Raw genomic sequence first — 22,888 nt, forward strand, 5'->3', positions numbered from 1 at the left:
AAAATAACCAAGGCACACGTCACGAAGTTTCATCGGATACCCATTTGGGCCGCGCTTATGGACGAGGCTGCATCGAAACGCACCTGCGCAGGGCGCTGGGCGGCAGCTTGCCCGGGCTGCGGTCCGACGGCGTGCTGTAGCAGCCGCCCTGCGCTTCGGGCAGCTCGCCCTTCTCTCGCAGCATGGCGGTGGCTGCCGATGAGATGATGCCCACGCCGTCCCGCACCCGCGTCTCCAGCGGGTACTCCCAATCATCGTAGGACACCGAGATCATGCCCAGGGGAAAGGCCTGGTCGGGCAGCGGACAGACATTGAGGAACCGCATTTCAAAGGCTGGTTTTTTTCCCCTTCCTTGGGATGGAAATCGTGTCGATTAGCGTTTTCGGTCGTCTTCTTTGGTGATGCTATGCTAAGTGACTGCAGCTTAATTAAGGTCATACATCAAGCCAAGATTGATCTCCCTGCTCTGTTGATTCCCTGCCAAAAAGTGCATTCACAAAAGTGCTGAATATGCGTGCTTCTCCCCCCCCCCCCCCCTTTTTTTTTTCTCCCAGAAACCGAGGAATTAAAAGAACGGTAACAGAGCACAGCTGGGCTGACAACAAAGATTGACTTGTGCCTTTTGCTTTTTTCTTTGGTTGACCGAAAAATGAGGACCGGCTATTTTGTGCGCCAAGTTTTAGCATTCATGGATTTTGTTTTGAGCAGCTTAATCCGAAGGCCGCTGCCATTTTGTTCGTTCACTGTCCTCCGCTGTCGGCTGAAAATTGACATTAAAGTGCCCTCGGGCTCGAATCGCAAGTGTCATGTGACCCAACTCAGGAAAGCCTCGAAGAACAGAGTTTGAGTGCGTTTGGAGCAGTTCCTTATCGGCACGACCCCAACACGCGATACATGAAATTAAGACGCCGCATAAAAACAGTTCATTTCTTTCTTCAAGATGGCCGCCGATCAAATAATCGCTGTCAAAATCGGTGATCAATGATGAAAATTCAATGAATTGCGCGGCCCTACTCTGGTGACAAGAGAAGAAGAATCGTTGCTACGGTACCTCGGGGGTGAAGTCTGGGTTTCCCGTGGTGAGACTGGACACAATCCAGATGTAACCGGCTCCGATCAGGCCCAACGAGCGCGCCTCCTCCAGGATGTAGCTGTCGGCGACGGGGTGGGGGGGGGCGAGTCAGAGTCCGGATGATGATCAAGTTTCATATCTGTTTTGTCTGCGTCATAAACGCTTCTTACACGGCCTCGTCCTTGGAGCAGTAGAGCAGGATGACGGGACTCTGGATCCTCTTGAGGGCGATGTGAGACTTGGAGTTGGGGTCTCCGTCCACGGCGTCCAGAGTCACCACGCTCTGCAGGTCCCAGCGCACAAAGCTGAAAGAACAAAACTCGCATCAGACGGAACTCATTGCTGCAGCCTGGAGACTGACGGAGGAGCTGCGCGAAAGCCCTTTAGGGTAAACCCAAAACAAATGCCAAAAATATATTTTGACGCCTCTGCTCTCTTTTCTTCCACACCGAGTGCCGGCAAGAGTTTTCAAAAACATTCACCGGCACTCGTGCGACCGGATGAAAATTTTGACCGGCGCGCGCCGAAAAGTTGCGTGCGTTTGTGTCATGATTGGCACGTCGAGCGAGCACGGACCGGTTGACCGACCTGTGGTCCACGGTGACCCTGAGGGTGCTGATGAAGTCCTGGTAGCCGGGGAACTTGGAGGTGACGATGGAGAAGACGTGCCAGTCGTACTCCTCCATGATGGCCAGCATGAGGAGGGCCTCCTGTTGCAGGGCGGCACCAAACTGGAAGAACGTCGACTTCTCATCCTTGCAGGGGGGGGGGGGGGGGGGTTAAAAAAAAGGAAAAAAAGAGAGCGTAAGCGTTTCCTTCCCTTCCCGCTTCCAGCTTCATTTATTGAATTGTGGCAAAAAAGCGGCGCGGATGTAATTCGAAGCCTTTTCAATTGTGCAATCAGCAAGTACAAGATAAGCGCCCGAGAGAACACGAGAGGAAGGAAAGGAAACACGGCGGGAGAGCTTCAAAGGCTTGTTTGCATACGCTGCGAATGGTGTAGCGCGTGAGGGGCAACGAGGCGCACGTCGGGCGAGGCCCGCGAGCTCGGCTGACTGGCCGGCAGTCACGCGTCTTCGCTCGGCCCGGTCCTGACTGCAAACGTACGACTGGCCGGGGGGGGCCCCAACACGACAAAACAACCGAACCGGCTGCGCATGTGCTGATCCATGCGTCGATCTGGCTTTTTCGTTGGATTTATTTCCCCTATTTTTCTCTTGCCGGTGCCGCGCCGGACTTCATCTCGGTCGCTTGAATTTCAAAACACCTGCTGCAGGAGAGTCGGCGTGGCGGGGAGGGGGAAAACGAGCGCACCCACACAACCGGCTCTCCTACGTACGAGACACATTTAGCGTCAAAGGCTTCACAACAAAAATCAGCTGTCAGCTACGGTCTACCTTTACCTTTGTGTGTGTGTAAGTGTGTGTGTTGTGGAGGCCACCAAAGACACACACACACACACACACACACAACCAGACGAAACAGACACTGAGAGGTGGCCCTGCGGAGATTTCAACAGCCTCTCGTCACACATGAGCAGTGAGAGAGGATGAAATTGTACTTCAAAAAGATCCACGTCACCGCATCCGTGCGCGTGCACACGTGCGAGCGCGCCTGCCTCGCTGTAGGTGACACTTTGTACTCGGGTTTAGAGAAGAGGGAGAATCTCCGCGTGGCAACAGGCTTAGCGTCACTCGGGTGCCGATAGCGATGGCGCACTCGTGCCTCGAGGGGTCCCCACAACACACACAAACACACACACACACACACAACCTTGAACGCCGAGGACGACTCCGCCACAAACAGTTACGTCGTTTTCCACAGTTTTTGAACAGTAAGAACAGAAAAGTCGAGACGCGAGGGAAAGTAAAGGACGGCAGCAGAAAGAAGGAAATGGGGGGCACAGCAAACAAAGCGCAAGGGCAGAGAGCTGGAAAGAAAGAAATGTGAACGAAAAGAAAGAAAGGAGAAGAAATGGGAGGACAGGAAGGAAAGGAAAAGGAGCACCTGGACGAAGAGGAGAAATGGAAAGGGAAAGAATGGAACGGAAGATGAGGAAAGATGAGCGAAGCCGAAGCCAGGGAAGGAACGGAAAAAGAGGAACCGGACAGGTGGGGAAAAATGAAAGTGAATGCAAGGAAAGGAAAAAGTCGAGACGAGAAAAGTGGCAGCAAGACGAGGAAATGCAAGGATGGGAAAGGAAAAGAACAGAACGCAGAAGACAGGAGCGTAGATGGGACGGAACAGGATTGTCAAGGGAGGAAAGTGAAACGCAAGTAGAGGACAGGACAGGAAAACAGGCAAAAGCCCTAAAGGAGGAAAAGCTTGCAAAGGGAGCGCCGAGGAAGAACAGGAAACAGGAAAATAAAGAACATGTCAATCAAATGAGAGGACAGGACAGCAACGGGAAACCAGGACAGGAAAGGAAGCGCCAGGGAATGAGACCAACTTAAGGGGAGTGGAAGGATGAGGAAAAGGAAAAGACTTTGTCACCACAAAAGCAGCACAACGTGTCATTTGAGCAAAGTGCTGTCTGAAGAAGATCATGCACATCAATTATACACACACAGCGCACACGTGTGTCACCTAGAGATTCCCTGATGACATCTTGCATGAATTATACAAATTCAGCGCGCACACGCACACGCACACACAGCAAGTCCAAATCCAGCGTTGCCGATGGTTTGGGGGCCGTAGCGCATGAATAATAGAGCGGCCGCGCCGGATCGCTCGCTTGCTCTGTGGGCCCGGGGAAAGATCGCAGCGACACGTGTGTGCTCACGTCAAGTTTCTTTGTGGCGGACAGACGTCTCGCGCGCGCGCACACACACACACACGAGCAAATGTGTGTGTGTGTGTGTGTGTGGGTGTGGTGTATATGTGTGTGCATATTTCATGACACATACATGTGCTTAACGACATGGAGATTTGACACGGAGTTGCAGATGCGCACAACAAAGCACAAACAAGGTCTACAAATACATAATTAACTCATTCAGTACCAGCCAATTCTGGGCCAAGTCTGAAAAGACGTTTAAAAACGTCTTTGGGAGTGAATGAGTTAACAGTAGTGTGTGTGTGTGTGCTCCAGATGTATTGTATTGAATTGAATGTTCACGTTGACAGTGTAAAAGTCCAACACAGTGTGTTAGAGGACGCATTGGCGAGATGTCCACTGTGGTGACATCAAGACTTCTGCATCGACTGAGCTGACGGGTCACAAAGCAGACGAGCGAAGACGTCAAGATCAACGACGACGGTGCGATGAAGCCAAGTAGCAGGAACGCAAACCGCGTGTGCGCCCTCATCGCCTGTAAAAAGTGCGCCACGCTATCTTGAATGCACGCCACCGGAAAGTCCTGATTAGGCTGCCAGTCTGCTCGTTATCCCGTGTGTGGGTGGTTTTTTTAGACGCCATAATCGGCGACAGGGCGCAAAATGGCAAAGGCTTTGCTGAGACAATTTCCTTAATGTGCCACGCCGCTAATCTCGGAAAACAAGAGCACCCGGTTTCATGCGGTGTGTTTTCGGTTACCTCGCTAATTCTCCCTAAACGCTCAGCAGATGTTCTTTGAAATCCTTCTGCTAACAAAGAATTAGCGCTGACAAAAGGCAAGGGGGGGGGGGGGGGACCAAGCCTGAAAGAGGAAGATTGTGCATAAAAATTTAAACATGCTTACGTTAAAGAAGACATTAAGAGCAAACAATATAAAAAAATGAATCGTGCGCTTGCCCCAACAAGCCAACGAGAGTAAAGGCCGTCGGCATTCGGGGTGTTCTGATGACATGATCATTGGCTTTTGTTGTCAAATGTTAGCGTAAGGGTCAGCTGGTGAGCACGTCGGCATCACAGTGCAGACGTTGCGGGTTCGATTCCAGGCCCCGGCCTTCCTGTGTGGAGTTTGCATGATCTCCCCGTGTCTGTGTGGGTTTTCTCGGGGTAGTGCTCCCGCATTCCAAAAACATGCGTGGTAGGTTGAGTGAGCCCTGGAAATTCTCCCTCGGTGTGACCGTGAGCGGGAATGGTTTTTCGTCTTTGCCATCCTTAGGGATAGGACAGGACAGGACAGGACAGGACAGTGAGGAAAACAAGCAAACCCCCCAAAAATCCGGGCAAGAGAAAGAAATGCAAAGACGGACGAAAAGGTAGGAAAGGAAGCGTCAACATGGCGGGACGCGCCGACGTACGGCGCGTGAGTCCTAATATGCATTTGACTCATGACACTTAGAAGAGAAAGAGATGCTAATGTCCCTGGGTGTCACTGTGAGCGGGAATGGAATGTTGGGACCTGGAGTTCAGATCTTTATTGTTGCAAGCGTGTTATCCCCAAAAGTTATACAGCATCTATTTATGAAATTAATCAGCTGGTAAATCGGTGATCAAAATTTTTTCTGCCACATGTCAATCCACATTAGCCTCATGGAGAAAAACACATAGATTTTCCTGTCCTGTCCTATGCCTAAGCCATCCCTGTGATTGGCTAACAACCGGTTGTCGACACCCCTGCCGACTGCCCGAAGGCAGCTGGGAGAGGCTCCGGCACACCCCGCGACCCTCCTGACGATAAAGCGGAACAGGTAATGGATGGATGGATGTTAGTGTAAAAACGGCACTGTATATACGGTACTGTATGTTAGCACTACAGCATGTAGCTCGGGGAGACATGGGCTCCCCAACTTATTTACTATTTAACACCCGCTCGCTCTCCAAGCTTCCGGGCTACTGTAGTATTTAAGAGCCTGGCTAGCATAGCATTTAACATGCCAACCACACACACACAGCTAGCGAGTGCTCTGCTATGGACAACCGGAGATGAGCGCCGCGCATCCCTGGACGCTCTGAAACATGTTTTGCTCTGGAAATGTTCTATGCAAACATGCGACGCTCCAGCGGCAAATCCCCAAACATACTCCAGCGAACACGGAGCGCTGTGCAGGAAAGTCAAGGAAGCGGGTCCACGCGACGCGGATGATTCTCGGTGACAGTGCTTTAGAACTACATAATATCATCAACGTGTTTCTACTTCCAGTGTGTTGTCATGCAGGAAGCGCTAAGTCGCTGTGGAATGGCTAAAAAATACATACTTTCGGCTGAGGCATGACCACGTCCACCGTAGTGACTGATGCTTGACTGACATCAACATGACCGAAATCCGTTCTGGAACAGCTGGCCACGGATGTGCATTTTTGACACGGGGACTTGCGCGCACAGAAAGCTGCCTCTGAAGAGCTCGACTGATGCACAACTTTGACATCAAGAAGAAAACCGCTTTCGAGTTGCGACTTTGGCTCCTGGTGCAAAACTTGCATTAAAAAGTTATTGAAGAAATGCCAAATGTAGTTATTGATGTTTGACTTGAACATCAATCCTCGGGCACGTAGAAGCAAACTGCTTTCGAGTATCCGTCCACTGTCGTGACTGATGTATTCCAAATGACAATGGCAAGTGAAAACAGCGTTCCACTACTTAGTAAAATGTGTGTGTGGTTTTTTTTTTTGTGTGCTAGCCAAAATGCTGGAGGGAACCGGGTGCAGACATCAATGAAAAGTCTTGACAAGAGGCCAAGACACAACAAGGTTTTTTTTTTTTTTAGTCAGCAAGACACCACGGAATTCAAATGACCAACGTGGGGAAATCCTCGTCCAGGCATGTTTGAATCACCACCTCGGTGCCTTTGTGGTGCCTTTCTTTGCGAGAGGCCCCGTGGTGAAAAACATGTACCTCTATTAAGCAAGATGCAAAGTCGCCGGGAAAAACGCAGACAAGTGGCCGCCATCCATCATACCCAACTGCGATATTTCCCGCCCGTCACACCATCAGGAGCCTTCTACCCCACTCTGCAGGGCAATATATATATATATATATATATATATATATATATATATATATATACACACCTGTATCTCGCCCATCTCCGCTTTGTTTATGGAATAATAAGGTGGCCAAAGGAAGAAATTCAGACCACGGGCGTTAAGACCCGAAAGCTCCTAACCATGCACGGAGGGTTCCATCCCAAATCCAGCACCCTGAGACTGTACGCAAGCCGAAAGGAAGGAGGCCGTGGACTAGCGAGTGTGAGAGCCACTGTCCAGGATGAAACATCCAAGCTCCATGAATACATCAAGGAGAAGGCTCCAACGGATGACGTACTCAGAGAATGTCTCAGACAATGGGGAACAGAAGATGAGGCGCTGGAAGAGGGACCATCATGGGAGGACAAGCCCCTACACGGGATGTACCACCGGACCATAACTGAAGTGGCCGATCTCAAGAAGTCCTATCAGTGGCTCGAAAGGGCTGGCCTGAAGGACAGCACAGAGGCACTCATCCTGGCTGCTCAGGAGCAGGCCCTGAGCACCAGAGCCATTGAGGCCCAGATATACCACACCAGACATGACCCAAGGTGTAGGTTGTGCAAAGAGGCACCTGAGACGATCCAACACATATCTGCAGGGTGTAAGATGCTGGCAGGGAAAGCCTACATGGAACGCCATAACCAGGTGGCTGGCATAGTCTACCGAAACATCTGTGCGGAGTATGGACTGGAAACCCCAAGGTCAAAATGGGAAACACCTCCCAAGGTGGTGGAGAATGACAGAGCGAAGATCCTGTGGGACTTCCAGACTGACAAGATGGTAACGGCGAACCAACCAGATATTGTGATCATGGATAAAGGGCAGAGGAAAGCCGTTGTAGTGGATGTAGCGGTCCCAAGTGATGGAAACATCAGAAAGAAGGAACACGAGAAACTCGAGAAATACCAAGGGCTCAGAGAGGAGCTGAAGAGAGCCTGGAAGGTAAAGGTGACAGTCGTGCCTGTGGTGGTCGGAGCACTCGGGGCAGTGACCCCCAAACTAGATGAGTGGTTGCAACAGATCCCGGGAACAACATCGGACATCTCAGTCCAGAAATGTGCAGTGCTGGGAACAGCAAGGATACTGCGCAGAACCCTCAAGCTTCCTGGCCTCTGGTAGAGGACCCGAGCTGAATGAGGGACGGACACCACCCAAGGGGGGTTGAGACGAGGAATTTTTTTTTAACCTGTATATCTATATATATATATATATATATATATATATATATATATTTGGTGTGACCCTAACCACACCAGATACATATCTGATATAGATAGTGGCCAGATATATATCGGTGTGGCCATTTTTTTAATGGCCACACCAGAACGGTACAGATGTTAGCATACCAACGCTGAGTATATGATATCATTTGAAATAATTCGCATTTGAAGTCTTGCCCAACCACAGAAGGCGTGATGCAAATTTGTTCTCCGCCAGTCGGTGTGCTTTTTGTGCTACCATACCGCCTGTTAGCACATTAGCATTTAAACTAGTGCTGTCAAACGATGCAAATATTTAATCGCGATCAAATGTATAATTTCATAGTTAACTCGGAATTAGATGTAATTAATCACAGATTTTTATCTATTCTAAATTTCCTTTGATTTATTTTTCTCCTATTTTTCCCCGTTTTGATGCTCTCATCAACGTGGAATCGTGGATCCGGTTTTTTTGTGCAAAATGCAAATATTGACTCAAACAACAATTTCGACTTTCAATTTTACATTAACATTCTTCACTTGGAGCAGTTATTCAAACTTGGAGCACATTTAATTATTTTCGAGCAACGTAACATCCGTGACGTGGTGCCGCATTAATCTCGCGATAAAAAAAATTAACCGAGTGAAAATGGTCTTAAATTAATGGCGATAATAACGCGTCAAACTGACAGCACTAATTAAAAAAATTCAAGTCAGAAATCATACCCGACTACACGGCATATGATATGAAATCCTTATCAACTCGTCTCGCGAGCACTTTCTGTACTCATGTTGCCATCGTGCCATTAGCATATCGCCTATAAGACTGCGATTATTTTGGTTGCCGTCTTCTTCTACAATCTGTACCGTCCCGTCTGTCTACGTTGTCGGTTTCTGCCCATCTATAGCGTGAGTGTTAGCATTCAGATAGTGGGGGGCATTGCCATTCGCATTGGAAAGTGAAAAAAAATACCACCGCACAAAGGAGTGTAAAGCGGTCAAATGTTGGGCCTGGAGTTCAGATCTGTATTGTTGTAAGCGTTTTATCCCCAAAAGTTATACAGTATCTATTTCTTAAAATGTATCAGCTGATAAATCGGTGATCAGAATTTTTTTCTGCCACATGACAATCCGCATTAGCCTTATAGAGTAAATATCGGTTGGGCCCCGCAAATTTTTGCGCCGGGAATCGAGGTCTAACCCCCGCAAGTCGCAAGGGTTCACCGTCCGCATTGTGGCACAGATAAAAATATGAGATGTGCGCCGACGTACGGCGCGTGATTCATAATATGCATTTGACTTATGGCACTTGGAAGAGAAAGAGATACTAATGTCATTTTGCGCCCCGGCGCGGGAGATAATCGACAGCGTGGACCCCCCCCCCCCCCCCCCCACCAGCCCCCCGTCTCGGGAACCCCCCCACTCACCCCCTCTTCCCTTCTCCTCCGGCAGAATCAGAGAATCGCCAGTTGGATATTTATAGCAAGAAAGCCTTTGGGAAGGAAAAAAAAAAAAAAAAAAAAGAAAAAGAAAAAATATGTAACCCACTCTGTTTCACTCACTGCCCACTGATGATGACTCCGTTGGACTCCAGCAACCTGGGGCCTGATGTAAAAACGGCAGCAGGCGGCTATGAGTCAGCCGATGATCGGACGGACTAGCGGATGGATGGGCATGCGCTGCGGGTTCCAGACCGGGAACGCCGCGTAAACTAGCGAGTCATAATTGGCTGTCAGCTGGCATGTAATTTGGGTGGGTACGCGGACACGAAAGCCGTCTCTCTAGCCCATTTGACAGCGGTTATTTAGGATTGCCCTGGCCAACTTACATCATCCACAAGTGGAGATCTTGCAGTTCCTGATCACCTACGCTGATTTTAAAAGGCCTCCATTGGCCGGGAAGGATGTTGGCTGCGCCCGCGACGTTGCAAACACCGGTTTCTAAATGCACGCGTCTGCGAAACTACCAAATGGGATAAAAGTCCAAACATGCGCAGAATTAGAACACGCTTTGCACGAGACTTTTGCACAAAAATAGAGCCCTCATTGTGAAACAATTTCAAATCCTATTTTGAATGAAATAACTCTTTATATTGAAACTGTTCTGTTTGTGACCAACAGGTGGCGTTGGAGGGCTTTTCCTCCAGCGTTGCACCTGTTGGTCATCATGTCAAATTTGCAGAGCAATAAACAATAGCAAAAAATGCAAAAATATTTAAAAACATTCAAAATGAAGCAAAATGGATATCCATCCAGATTGAGTGATGTGATTCACGTCAAACACGTGCAGTCAAGGAACGTTTCAACGCACTACAATAGATAAATGGAGGCCTAAGACAAAAGACATCATTTCAGTGCGTTTCTTTGTTTTTAAACATTTGTGCAATAACAAAATGCCACCGAACGTGCCCGGCCCGAGAGCAGGATGCATTCTGGGAGAAAAGGCGGCTACGAGACCACTAGGAGGTTTTAACCAAATGGCTAATTGTGCACACAGAGAGAGAGAGAGGGCAGGAGAAAAATAAACGGCGCTCGCTAAAGGCGAATTTGCTCATTATACACAAGCCGCAGTCGAGTTTGAGGAAGCCTCGTTACGATTCTCCGCGCACACTTTTGCCAAGCGCGCACACGTGCACCCAGCCGAACTAGCAACAGGCTAACCTTCCCCGCCATCTCGGGAGACTTTGGCGAATCTTCCGGGACTGTCGTCAATCCCGTCAGATCCCGGCGCAATTTACGGTCATCTTTCCAGACTCGAGAAAATCTCTTGAGATTTCAACAAACACGGCGGGATGTCTGAAAATCCCATCGGACTTCGGAAACTCTGGCTGCTGTTCAGCAAATCTCCGCAAACCACATGCGGCAAGTCCCGCAAATCATCATCACGTCTCTCCTCCCCTAGACTAGCTTTAGCCTCCTCGTCCGCTCCATCTCGCAGTCGCGTTCCTTCACACAATAGCCACCGTTTCCATGGCGAATCGATGGTCAGCCCACAGAAGGCAGCGCGTTTATTTCTCGCACGACATGCCCCGACTCATTCTGCGACACCGCTGATGGATGGGATAGGTCGCCGCTTATGGACGAGGGCAAGCAGGGAGGCGGCAGCGGTGTGTGTGTGTGGGGGGGGGGGGGGGGGGCGGGGGGGTGTTCCATGGGTGTCAAAGAGCAGATAAGTGAATCTATGTCCCGCACTAATTAAAAGCTGGCTGGTGATTCCCAGCGGGAAAAAGGAGCACCCGCCCTGCCACGTGTGCCTGCATATGCGCAAAACACTTTTGGCCATTTCATGTGTGGGTGTGGATTATACGTGTGTGCGTATGAGAGCATCCTGTGGGGGGGTACTTGATGGCAGATGCTTAAAGCCAGTGGCTATTAGACAGCAGAGCAGAGATAATAGGCTCGGGCTGCCATCACCTACTACGCCCTATTAGCCACAACATAAAACGCACACACAAACGTGAGCGGCCGCTGCTGAACGGGCTACGTTTGGGGAAAAAGAGGAAACATTTTCACAAAGGCACGCGTCAACTTGTACACGCTCAGACGATATCGGCCTATTGCGCAAGATATGTCGCAGGTTTTGGGAGAAAATCTCGCAGGGCTTCGGAAAAGCCGGCCAACCTTCAGCAAATGCTTTGAGACTTGAAAATCTTTTGAGAAAACGCTCGTGAGGTTTTGGGAAAGCCAAAGCTGAGGAGGATCTTGCGGGATTTCAGCAAAAGCATTTTTTTGTTTTGGTGATTTGTATGATGGGAAGTTTGAAAGCCACACATAACGGCTCATGCCCGAAATTACCGAGAAGAAGAAGAATCAAATGAAATGCAATTTGTGCGTGATGTCTACACAGCAGCGGCAAGGTACGAGCGATGACGATGATAAAAAAACGCTGCCGCTTGTCCGCCTCGCACGAAATCCAGAGCGGCGCTTTTCAGAGGAGCCGCACTAGCTCGATGCTAATAAGAGGCAATTCACTGCACTCCACGCTTCCATCACATCATTTTTTCCCTCTCATCAATCTCGGCAATCGCTGCCCACCCCGCGACTCGCTCACACGCAAACTCTCACTCACTCTGTGGATTATTAAATCACTCGGTCACTCGCACGCGCGCACACATCGTTTGTTTCTGGTTATGAGCGCAGAAACAAACAAACGACATTCGCTTTCTTATTCTGTAGTTAAGAAGGCACATCGGCAACAAATAACCTCACCGAAATGCAACGCGGGCTCTTCGCTACCCCGCGGTAAGTCGGACCTCCTGCTCTATGGCTTTCATCACACCTCGCAAGCGATACAGCAAATGGATGGCGCACAAAAAACGAACCCACATACAGCGGGAGCGGCTATATCGGCCATGTACTCGTCCTGAAAAGCACAGAGGATGACACTCCTCCAGCTCGCTCCTTAATACACTTAACGCCACGCGCGCGCGTCTGCGTTCATCGTGTTGAGATGGGCCAAAAGAGATGATTCACGCTTGGGGGGGGGGGGGGGGGGGGGGGTGGAAAGTGGAGCGTCATCTCCACCTCCGGTCTCTCATTGGAGTGCAGATGAAGACCGGTTGTATTCGCATACCGATAGACGAATGCGTGCGCGCACACGCACACTCACTCACCATCTTAGAGTTGAGGATGTGCTGCATACGCACACACGTCAGCGCAGTCTGAGTCTCTCCATCAGAGCGAGCTGAATAATTCAGCAGGAGGGAAGTACACAAGACTGTGGAGAGCCGATTGGGCCCCGGCTGGCCCGAGGGCCGGCCGCCGCTGCCGCCGCCGCTCTAAAAGCAATGATGTCACCACCAGCCATCTCTTGTCCCTCTTTTGCCTTTTAGCTCTGCGCACGATCCCCCCCTGCCCGCTTGGCAACTTTGCCTTTTTGATGTTGCCCCCCCCCCCAGCCCCCCCCCCCCCCCCAAAAAAAAAAAAGCTCGGTCGCAGTCCCTAAATCACACGGATGAGCTCAATTTCTTAATTTTTCCCAATCAGATCCAAAAGTTCCTGCCACGATGACGCACGCCCCTGAAACGCACCACGATGACGTCACAGCGACGTAAGCATCGCGCCGAACGGGGCGTCCCGCATGTCAGGACTTGCTCATAAAAGGCCAATTCAATTTGCTTTTCTTGGCTTTGAACGAGCGGATCAAAGTGCGGCCGGCTCGCCCCCCCGATGGGCAAATCGGAACGAGCGCTCCGCCTACCCGCGGCCCAAGAGGACAAATGACTCAATCGAGCGGTGCGCTTGCGCGACCCAAACGTGCAGGGCAGCGTGTGAAAGGTCACCCGACAAGTTCCAGCCCGGACTTTTCGGAGGGACTCGAGAGACTCGAGTCGGCGCGGTCAAGCCGAGAAGCGAAAGCAGTCGGCGGGTGGCTGCCTTGATGATTTGTGACTGGGCCCGGAAATAAATGACAGGGGCAAGTTTAATCGCGCTTGACAGGATGGCTTCTGGAGGTTAGATGCAAAGTTTCCCTCACTAGCGCCTCACCTTACAATCACCTTTACCAAGGACAAAAAGTCGCCTAAAAATAACTCGACTCAGCTGCGTTTCCAGAGCACTTTGAAACAACCGCCGCCGTACACAAAGTAAAGCAAAAACAATTCATACAACAACAATAAAGCAATAGATCAGGAATGGCCGACCAGTGGCAGACTAACAGCCAATTTCTTTTACTGTGTTACTGCAAAGAGCCACACACAAACACACACACACACACACGTTTTTGCCCAAAGATCGACTTTTGGAGCGACCACCCTCCCGCGATTGACCCGATCGCGCACGTGCTATCATATGAACGCACACACACACACACACACACATATGCATGCGCGCCACGACGAGCAACAGCCTGAGCGCCCGAACATAAATGAAACTTAAAGACACAAACACACAAATCCCCCCCCCCCCCCCCCCCCATTTCCTCCTCCCACCCAACTTGGGACCAGCGTGCTGGTTCTTGGTCGATTGCGATCGATGTATTGGGCACCGCTGCCTTAAAAACAGAGGTCATTCGCTGACTAGCTTAGCGCTTAGCACTTGCGCATGAGCGGTGATGCGGTCATCTTATTGGTTGCCCTCTTTGTCAATCAAGTAACGGGATTGGTAATAGGCCGACGTCGTACGTTCAATGTAAGAAGCGCCGTTGTTTTCACGGCAGCGCAATCGCCGAGGCGTTTTCGACAATTGTCGCGTGAAAGCCCGGGAGCCGAGGGTTGGCCACCCTTGCAATAGATGAAAAACAAAGACGGTTGGTTTCACAAGTCATAATAAAATATTACAGGTCGAGAATTCAAAGTCGTCCACGTGTGGAAGAAGAAAAAAGAATTGCGCTGCAAATATTCAAAAATAAGACTTAATATTGGGGAAAGTGACACACAACTCTAAAGAATGATTGCAGGATTTAAGAACACGTACGTTGACAACGTAACAACGTGGCTCCATCGAGTGGAAAAACGGCGCCGGGACCTCAGCCCGAGTGACTCCCAAAAACCAATTCGTCTGGATTTGTCAAATCAATCAAATACACCAAAATGACGGCAGCGACGTGTTCGTTTGATTGTCAAAAGTGCGGCCGATGATGATGATGATGATGATGGCCGCCTGCCAATTCTAATGTCAAAGTGTAATCCGGACGGTGCGAAACGTGTCCGCCATTGGCCAGTACGACGTCAATATTTTCATCCCCGCCGCTGATTCTACCTCGATAAACATCACGTAGGATGTTTTCGAGTCGTGCCGATGGCGGATTGGCGCTAGCTTCAACGCTCTTAATCACGGCGGCTGGTGACTAACACCGATGGTGTCATTCCAGCACACCCCCCCCCCCTGCCCTCCGACGCCCCCACACATGCGCGCGCTCGCACAGTTTGAAGGGTCGATCTTCACATCCATCACACTTGTTCCCTCTCATCTTCTCAACGCTTCCCATATATGGCGCAATCATTCTCTGCGGCTCATCTCGATGCGATCGAGTCCGTCCTCGCTCTCCTACTTTGTTCTCCCGTGTGAACGGCCTTCCCCGCGCCCCCCCCCCGCGTCGGCCTTCTTTCCGCCGCTCTCCCATTGGCTGGCAGAAATTTATTTATACAGCAGAAGCGGCGGCGACGGCAACGGCGGCGTTGGCCGCCCACGCGGCAGCGCCGGGCTGAACTGAACTGAGAGGAATTGGACTTGCCAGAGAGCGGGCAGGCATCACCTCGCAAACTTGCCTCGGCGTGCCATTGTTGCAACTTTTGTCTTTTTTTAAATATTTTTTATTCCAAGTGTATTTAATACTTGAATACTTTGTTTCAAAACACTCCATTGTATCAACATGATTTTTTTTCATCACTTTTTTTGCAAAGTTTTAAAGAACACAAAACACACAGTAAGCATTTGCTCAGTTCCTTGCTGGGGGGCCCGATGAATCCAGGTCTGTGGGATCTTGAGGCGAGCAGCAACACAGATAGCCAACTCTGGTTCCTCATAATCCACATAAAACCACGATTCATCGCCTAATCTTTGTCTTCCGCCCATCAAAGAAAATGGAAGATATCAAACGAAATAGCTATTGAATTGTACTAAAATTCTGTAGCGAGTGATTCTTATCAAAACAACAAAAACATGTTCCCAAATTTTTTTGCTCGTGTTTTCTGCAGCACTGGAACGGATTAACTGCATTTCCATTCATTTCAGTGGAGAAAGATGATTTGACTGCGGTCGTGAGACAACTTTAACTTGTACGTTGAGGCAGCACTTAATTGATGCAAAACGGAAAAAAAAAAAAATTCCAAACAATAAATGAAGAACACGATAACGTGTCGGGGAATAAATTGAAAAAAAAAAAAGTTACACTATTGAGTGTAACAAAAACCCGCTGCGAACTCGAGCCGCGGCTGTAACGATGACTTTTGCGCGATGATGCTAACATTAGCTGTAGCTGCTAACATTAGCTGTAGCTGCCAACGGGGACCTTGGCAAACGCGGCCCTCCCCGCTCAAAGTCATTATTAAAAACGTGATATTTGAGTCCTCCCGCTTAGCGTAAAAAAAGCGTTCGCTCCGCGCGTCAAACATGACGCGAAACACAAAGGGTCCGTAAGTTCCCGCTGACAAGATGGTGTGCATTATTAAGCCGGCGCACGTGAGCCCACGCCCGACGAGATGGAACAAAAGCCCGCCTGCACCGAGGGTCCGCAATTTAAATATTTACAACCGCACAAGTCGAAGACGAGGCGAGCACGTTTAAGCGGCAGCAAAATGGCTGCTTTGTTGCCGCTTGAACCAAAAAAACGGACATGATTTATTGAGCACGGGCTTGTGTCCGCAGACGCTTGAAAGCACATTTTCACACCGGCGGCCTAAAAAAATAAAATAAAATAAAAAATTTGGAACCCTCCCGCATGGTTTTAACACAATTAAGTATTCCTTAGCGCCTATTTTCACAGTTCTAATAAGAACCAAGTGTGCATGCTTCAAGCTTTTTGTCCACCGCTCCTATTTCTTTTTTAAACTGTAAAACTAAGAGAACATTATATGAGTAAATGTTCAACCAAGCCTAATTTCACCAAATTAAAGTCCCCTCGCTTAAATGTAGACACCATAAATGGAAATTAGTATCAATGCTAAAGTAGCTTCAAACGACTGTAACGCATCACACGTCATGTTTGTACAAATTCAAGGTAAAAGTTAATATTGATTTTTTTTTAAAAAAAATCCTTTGCAACCAGCTACGATTGTTTGCGCGTCTCTAATCGGCTTGTTAGTGAGGCAGATAACGTGGCAAACTACAACGGCGAACATCAATGATGTTAGGAAGGGGCAAGACTGGGGCAAATCCAACCCGATTATCTGCCGGGCCTTTGGCGTCGATCCGGCTTGAGCACAGCTGTAAAAGTGAAATGCTGCAAACGCTTCACTGTGGTCTCGTTTTGACAAGAACCTGAGCCTGATCCATCAAAAAAAAAGAAAAAATGTGAAAACAATCATCCAAAAGCCCGGAGCAGGTGACGCGTACGCGAGCTCGAATCAAGCTCCGCTTTTAGCGCAGATGTTGACAAACGAGTCGCCGCCGTCGTGGTACAAACGGCATCGGAGCGGCACAAATGTTGCGTTTAGCGCGCCGCGCGCACCCACGCGACGCGGCGCGCTGCCGAAGAATGCGCAGCAGAAGTTTGCGTGCACTTGCGCCGTCTTCCTGCAGCCATGGCAACAGAACGCATATTAACATTTGTACACAATGTATGCGCCTCCACTGTAGCATATTTAATGCATGAACCTCCAATGTGCCCGCAATCGCATTATATTTGACGTTCTATCATGCACATTATTGACATATTACATATTTAATGTCGACAAAACCTCGATAAAGTGCCGGCATATCTCTAATGTACTAAATGTACATATTTGATGCATACTGCATGCTTCCCGAATGTAGAATTATTACCGCGCCAAATGCCAAGATTTTTATGATTTCATGGGCTCACGCCGATTCCAATATGTGACAAAATAAAATAACCGATTGATTATTTTGAAGATGGAATAATGAATCAAATAATCTCTTCACAATTTCAACCAAAAAAGGCTCCGAACGGCAGGCGGAACCATCGCCAATAATTTGCCCTCGGGTATTCCGCTAACGCTACAAGCGAGCGAAAAATCGTCCAAAAATCGGTACGATATTTTTCAGTGTTTGTTGGCATGCCATCAACTTTGCCTCATGTTGTAATGTTATGTGAGAGGTGGGATTCTAAAAGAAGAACAACAACTTGACAACTTGAAAAGGGCCAATCTCAACCGGCACTTGCCGATTAATCGATCGTGCCCGAATAATGACATAGAAACCTCGATTGTGGCAACATTTAGATGACATTCATTCTCACCTCTAACGTGCCATCTTTACAACTTTTCCCAACGTCTATCAACCTCGCGTCTCTTTATTCGCATAATAATAAACGTGCCATAAGTTGAAACAACTTATGTTGGTATTTCATCATCAATACGTTTGTTTGTTTGTTATTGTTATTTCAGAGTGCAAACTGTGGAATAACTGCCATGAGGACGGCATGCTCGTAAAACAGTAGATTTACTTTCCTCTTTAATGTCCACACACCCCCACGTGTACCGCTCTGACAAAATCCGCACCCGATTTGAATCGGATTCCATTTTGTGATCAGCGGGCGAATGTCGAGCAAAAAAAACTTTGCATTGAGCGGCGCTCTCGTCTCCGCCGCCATGGCAACAAAAGGCGGCGACGAAGACGCCGCCGGTGCCGCCGCACCCGCCGTTCGACACGCATCTGCTCAGTCCTAATGTGCTTCTCCATCAAGCGACCAAACAAACAAACATCTGGAGGAGCAGATAAGACGAGCGGAAAGTGACCCACATCCAGCTCGGAACGCGTACGTCCCTGAGGCGCGACCCCCCCCCCCCCCCCCCCCCACGCCCCCAACCCAGGATGCTCTTAGCACATCCTGTACGTTAAGTGCATCTCTGCTAATGTTGACTGACGTGTTTGTTTACATGTGCGGCCGGCGTGCCAATGAGCCGATGTGACTGAAAGTTACTCATTCAACCCACTTTTGTTCCGTACGCATGCGCTAATTTGCATACCGCGTAAGACCGCATCTGCATAGGTCACGGCTGCACCGCTAATGTAGCGTTATCGCTAAAGTGTACGTAGCGCTAATGTAGCACGTTTACGTTCTTTTCAATGAGTGGATGCCTCCAATGTGCCATATTTACATGACATCTAATGCACATGCCGCACCTCTAAAGTGCCAAAAATTGACATCATCCTGATACTAATCGATACTCGACTGGTCCTCCCCCCAAAAAAGATTTGTGCGCCGAGTGCGTGTTGTCTGTTGATCATGCCGAGACAATTGAACGCGAAGCGGATCGGTCGCGAGGCGCTCGGGGGAATTCTTTCCTTTGTCCGCGCGCCAATTACCGCGGCCGACGTTTTGGGGCCGGTGGTTCGGAGGCGCACGAATAACCTGACTTGAAGTTGCTTTGTATTGAACACGGAGCGGCGACTCAACCGAGAAAATCAATCTAAATATTCGGCGTGGCGTTGTTTGGTTTCATCACTTCACCGGAAAGTCGAAAAAACAAAAAAAGAATCCCAGAAATGCTGATCCGAACATATCATGAAGTCATATTAACAAAGCGCCACCTTGCGCGGTGGACATGAACACGACAATCAGAAATAATCCACGGCGTCAAATAAAAAGCTCGACCTGTAACGCGCACACGGGAAAACAAAATCAAGCAAATGCCTAAAATAATCCACATTTGCATCAAAGTAATTATTGGCAAATCTATTGACACTAATCAAATAAAACTGCTCAAATAAAGCATTTGACACACACGTCGACCATTTTTCCATTTGCCTTTTAGAAAACCAGCGCCTCATATTGTGGAAGTAACGAAGGCGATTTCACACTGTCGTTTGGAAACGGTATTTTGTGAAAAAAAAAAAAACATTTCTGGGAGACATACGATCCGCAGCCATCCACCAACGACACGAATGAGCACTCGCAGGATCGCGACCACCGGGGATAACAAGCGGCGCGAGGACTAAAAACGCCTTTAGCGTCGTGCCGCAACGCCGCACGCTTCACGCGCGCCGGCGACAGCGTGCGGCCAACGGGGCAGACGAGGAGGAGGAGGAAGAGCCGACGGGGGCGCTCGATCCAACGCAACCGGAAAGAGTCTCCGGGGTCGGATCGGACGCCGGGCCGCCGACTTGGCTCCGTCACGAGAGGCTGCGGCAGAGACTGAAGGCAACGGAAGGGAAACTGCGCTCGGGACTGGGAGAGCACTGTCGGCCAAGTCGGGTCTGAACAAGCGGCTCCGAGACCCACTCGTTTTGGAAAATGCCAAAAGGTTAACCTCCGCGCGGTTATGTCGCGCGCTCACTTGGCTGTGAAGCCGTCGGGAGGGTATCGAAACCGCAATCGATGAACGGGTTGTTCATCCGCAGCCCGTTCGGGCAGCGGAAGGACTCCAAACAGAAAGCGGAAGTCTGAGCCTCGCAACAGTGATGCTACGCGGCTGCTACGTTCAATATGTCCAAAGTATTGAGGGCATACGGAAACTGCGACGAATTCATTAATCTGCTGCCTAAATGGGCCGCAGAAGAAATTCACAGTGAAATAATGCCGAGCATAAATGGGAAGAGAGAGCAAAGTATAGAGCGCAGTGTCGTGTGGCAACAACACCGACAGGGGAATGGAGTTTCGTATGCGTGTCGGGCAGTCGGGCTGCTGACGCCCTACAACTTGAATATCAACGGAATGCCCGAAAAAATCTCCAGGACCTTTGCTTGAAAATGAACAGGAAACCCTCCATTTTGCTTTGGGGCAAACACACTGGGGGCAACGTCCGGCGAGGCAACTTTCTTCCGCGTCGGCTTAAAGCTTCAAGAAAATTTGGGGAGAATTCAAACACGGCGTAACGTGTACTCGCTCCAAATGAGCCCCCCAATCGGAAGAAGCTATCCGTCAAAGTTTGAGGACCGTTTGGACTATTTGCCGCCAGTGTCGCACGCTAGCGTGGAAAAGCGCGGCGTCGGCGAACCGAAACGATGGCGCGAGGCAAATTGCGAGAGCTCATGACTTGCGTTTGTCAGCTGACCTGCGTGGAAAATAAACACGCAAACGTAACGACGTGCCCGCGCGTTATTTCTCCCCGGGTGCACGCGGGCGGGCTTTTCGCGGCTCTTTGGTGAACGATTTACGCCGTCTTGAAATAGCGACGGAGGGCGGATTAAATAAGAGTCCGCCGCTCTGAAAAGGTACGCGCATAGATAGTCTGTGGCGGAGTCTCTTTGTGCTCCGCAACTGGGGCGTGAGAGCGGGAGGCGAGCGGGTGGGACGAGGGACGCGACGGGGGGGGGGGGGGGGGGGGGGGCGGACCGTGTTGGCGAGAGGTGACGGGACGAGAGCGGCCGAAGCGCGGCAGGAAGAGAGTGTTTGCGAGGGTGAGGAGGATGTGTGGGAGATGACATCGCGTGGGCTCGCGTCCGCCCACTCGCCTGCACGCTCGCAATTTGTGCAAAGGAAAACAAGGATGATGCCCCCCCCCCCCCCAAAAAAATGCTCTTGCCGCCGAAACGGGTTGCCGTAGAAACGTGCGTCCTTCCGCCTATTTCGATGTTTGCCATGGGTGTGGTAAAGGTGAACGCTTTTGTGTAATGAGCTTTTAGGCTAATGAGTTTACTGACTAAATGAGCCGCTGTGGATTTTTGTAATCATTCTATTAATCGCGTGGCTAACGATCATTTTAAATGTTTGATTAAAAATGTGTTTACACAACCTCTCGCTCCACAAACTCGGTACTGATGAACGCCGACGAAAAAATGGTTAGATGAATTTCTAAAGCGGCCCGTTTAAGCAGAAAAGCAGTCCGTCACAACGTTATACGAAGATTCCAATGAGAACGCGGCACAGAACCGAGAGAGTGATTTTCTTTTTTCTTTGACTGGTGAATTCATTTCTACAGGCAGCAGGGTTTGCTTCCTATTCTCATTTCCCAAAAACATGATCAAAACTGAAACGGAATCATCAAAAGAATGGAAACAATTTATACCGCAGCCCATCTAAGCATAAAAAAAACAAAACAAAAAAAAAGGACGGCCACAGCATAGGCTAGCTAGCATCTTCCGAACCGCTTGATCCTCACGAGGGTCGCGGGGGGGTGCTGGAGCCTCTCCCAGCTGCCTAGTTATACAAACATTTCAAAGATAAAGCCGCACATAACTGATAGTTGTTTTTTTTTTTGTTTTTTGGATAAATGGGAAATTCATTTCTACAGGCGGCTCATGTGGGCAGCAAACTTGATGGATTTGCTTCATATTCTCATTTTAAAAACTATGACAAAGACTAAAATGTTACCAAAAAAAAAAAAAAACCCCCCACAATTGATACCGCTGCCCCTTTAGGCAGAAAACTACTTGGAACACTGCATATCTTCATGATCCAAACTTCGCATTGATTGAATACCGCACGCTTGATACGACAAAATAAATAATGAAGGAAATGGAATAACGGCAAGAAAATTGACATGAATTTCTGAAGCAGCCCGTTGAGGGAGCAAACTTGTTGAACTGAACAGTTTTCTCGTTGCGCTGCACTTTGCGGATTTCTTTGACAGTCTCCGAGTTGCAACATCAACAGATGTTCCTTTTCACCGCTAATCCGCTGAGACACGATGTTGGCTGACGCCGTCGGGGTGCGACATGGCCGAGGGGTTCGAGTGGGCGCCTCGCCATCAAACCAGTTTGAGCCCCGTTTTGCCCCCCCCCCCCCCCCCGTCTCACAACTTGTCAAAGTTTGCTCGAGGAAGGAGCCCAAGTCGTGGCCGATGCCGCGCTGTCAATGCGATTGGCTTCATTTTGTTTGCCAGTTTTGCCCGTCGCAGTATGGGGGCGGGGGGCGGATGGTACATTCATTTCTACAGCGTCCCGTTTAGGCAGCAAACTAGATGAGTTGCGACCTACGGTAACATCATGACGCATCCATTCTCTCAATCCAACACCACACAATGGACAAACAGTCAACATCTTGTTGAAAATGGCCACATTTAAGCCAACGAGCAACAGCAGCTCTGCGACATGCCCGACGAGGCTGTTTTGTTCCTTGCTAAAGTGGTGTCGTTAAGATTTGTCGGGCATTCTTTCCGGTTTCTGGTCTTTCTCAACTTCAGATTTTCAATGAATTAAATTTCCATTTCGAGTGTTTGCCGAGTTAGTGACTCTTGCTTGTCTTGTTTCTTTTAAGT

The 22,888-nt window shown here is 49.4% G+C and overlaps 1 protein-coding gene across 3 annotated transcripts in view; it reads right to left on the reverse strand.

Moving 5' to 3' along the window:
* The window catches only part of grin2ab (glutamate receptor, ionotropic, N-methyl D-aspartate 2A, b), a 73,456-nt gene that overhangs the window by 19,556 nt on the left and 31,012 nt on the right, over positions 1-22,888 (reverse strand). For 2 of the 3 annotated variants that reach the window (XM_086119450.1, XM_086119449.1), the window contains exons 5-8: positions 1,661-1,827; positions 1,243-1,377; positions 1,052-1,151; positions 84-289 (exon numbers count right to left, since the gene is read on the reverse strand). In XM_086119450.1, the coding sequence (XP_085975576.1) occupies positions 84-289; positions 1,052-1,151; positions 1,243-1,377; positions 1,661-1,827 (608 nt within the window). Of the gene's footprint in view, positions 1-83; positions 290-1,051; positions 1,152-1,242; positions 1,378-1,660; positions 1,828-12,739; positions 12,968-22,888 lie in introns of those variants that run through there. The other variant, XM_086119451.1, reaches the window with a different exon arrangement.

Source organism: Hippocampus guttulatus, chromosome 9 (genome assembly GCF_054856545.1).
Source record: "Hippocampus guttulatus isolate MCC_2025c chromosome 9, RoL_Hgut_1.0, whole genome shotgun sequence".
Classification (NCBI taxonomy): domain Eukaryota; kingdom Metazoa; phylum Chordata; class Actinopteri; order Syngnathiformes; family Syngnathidae; genus Hippocampus; species Hippocampus guttulatus.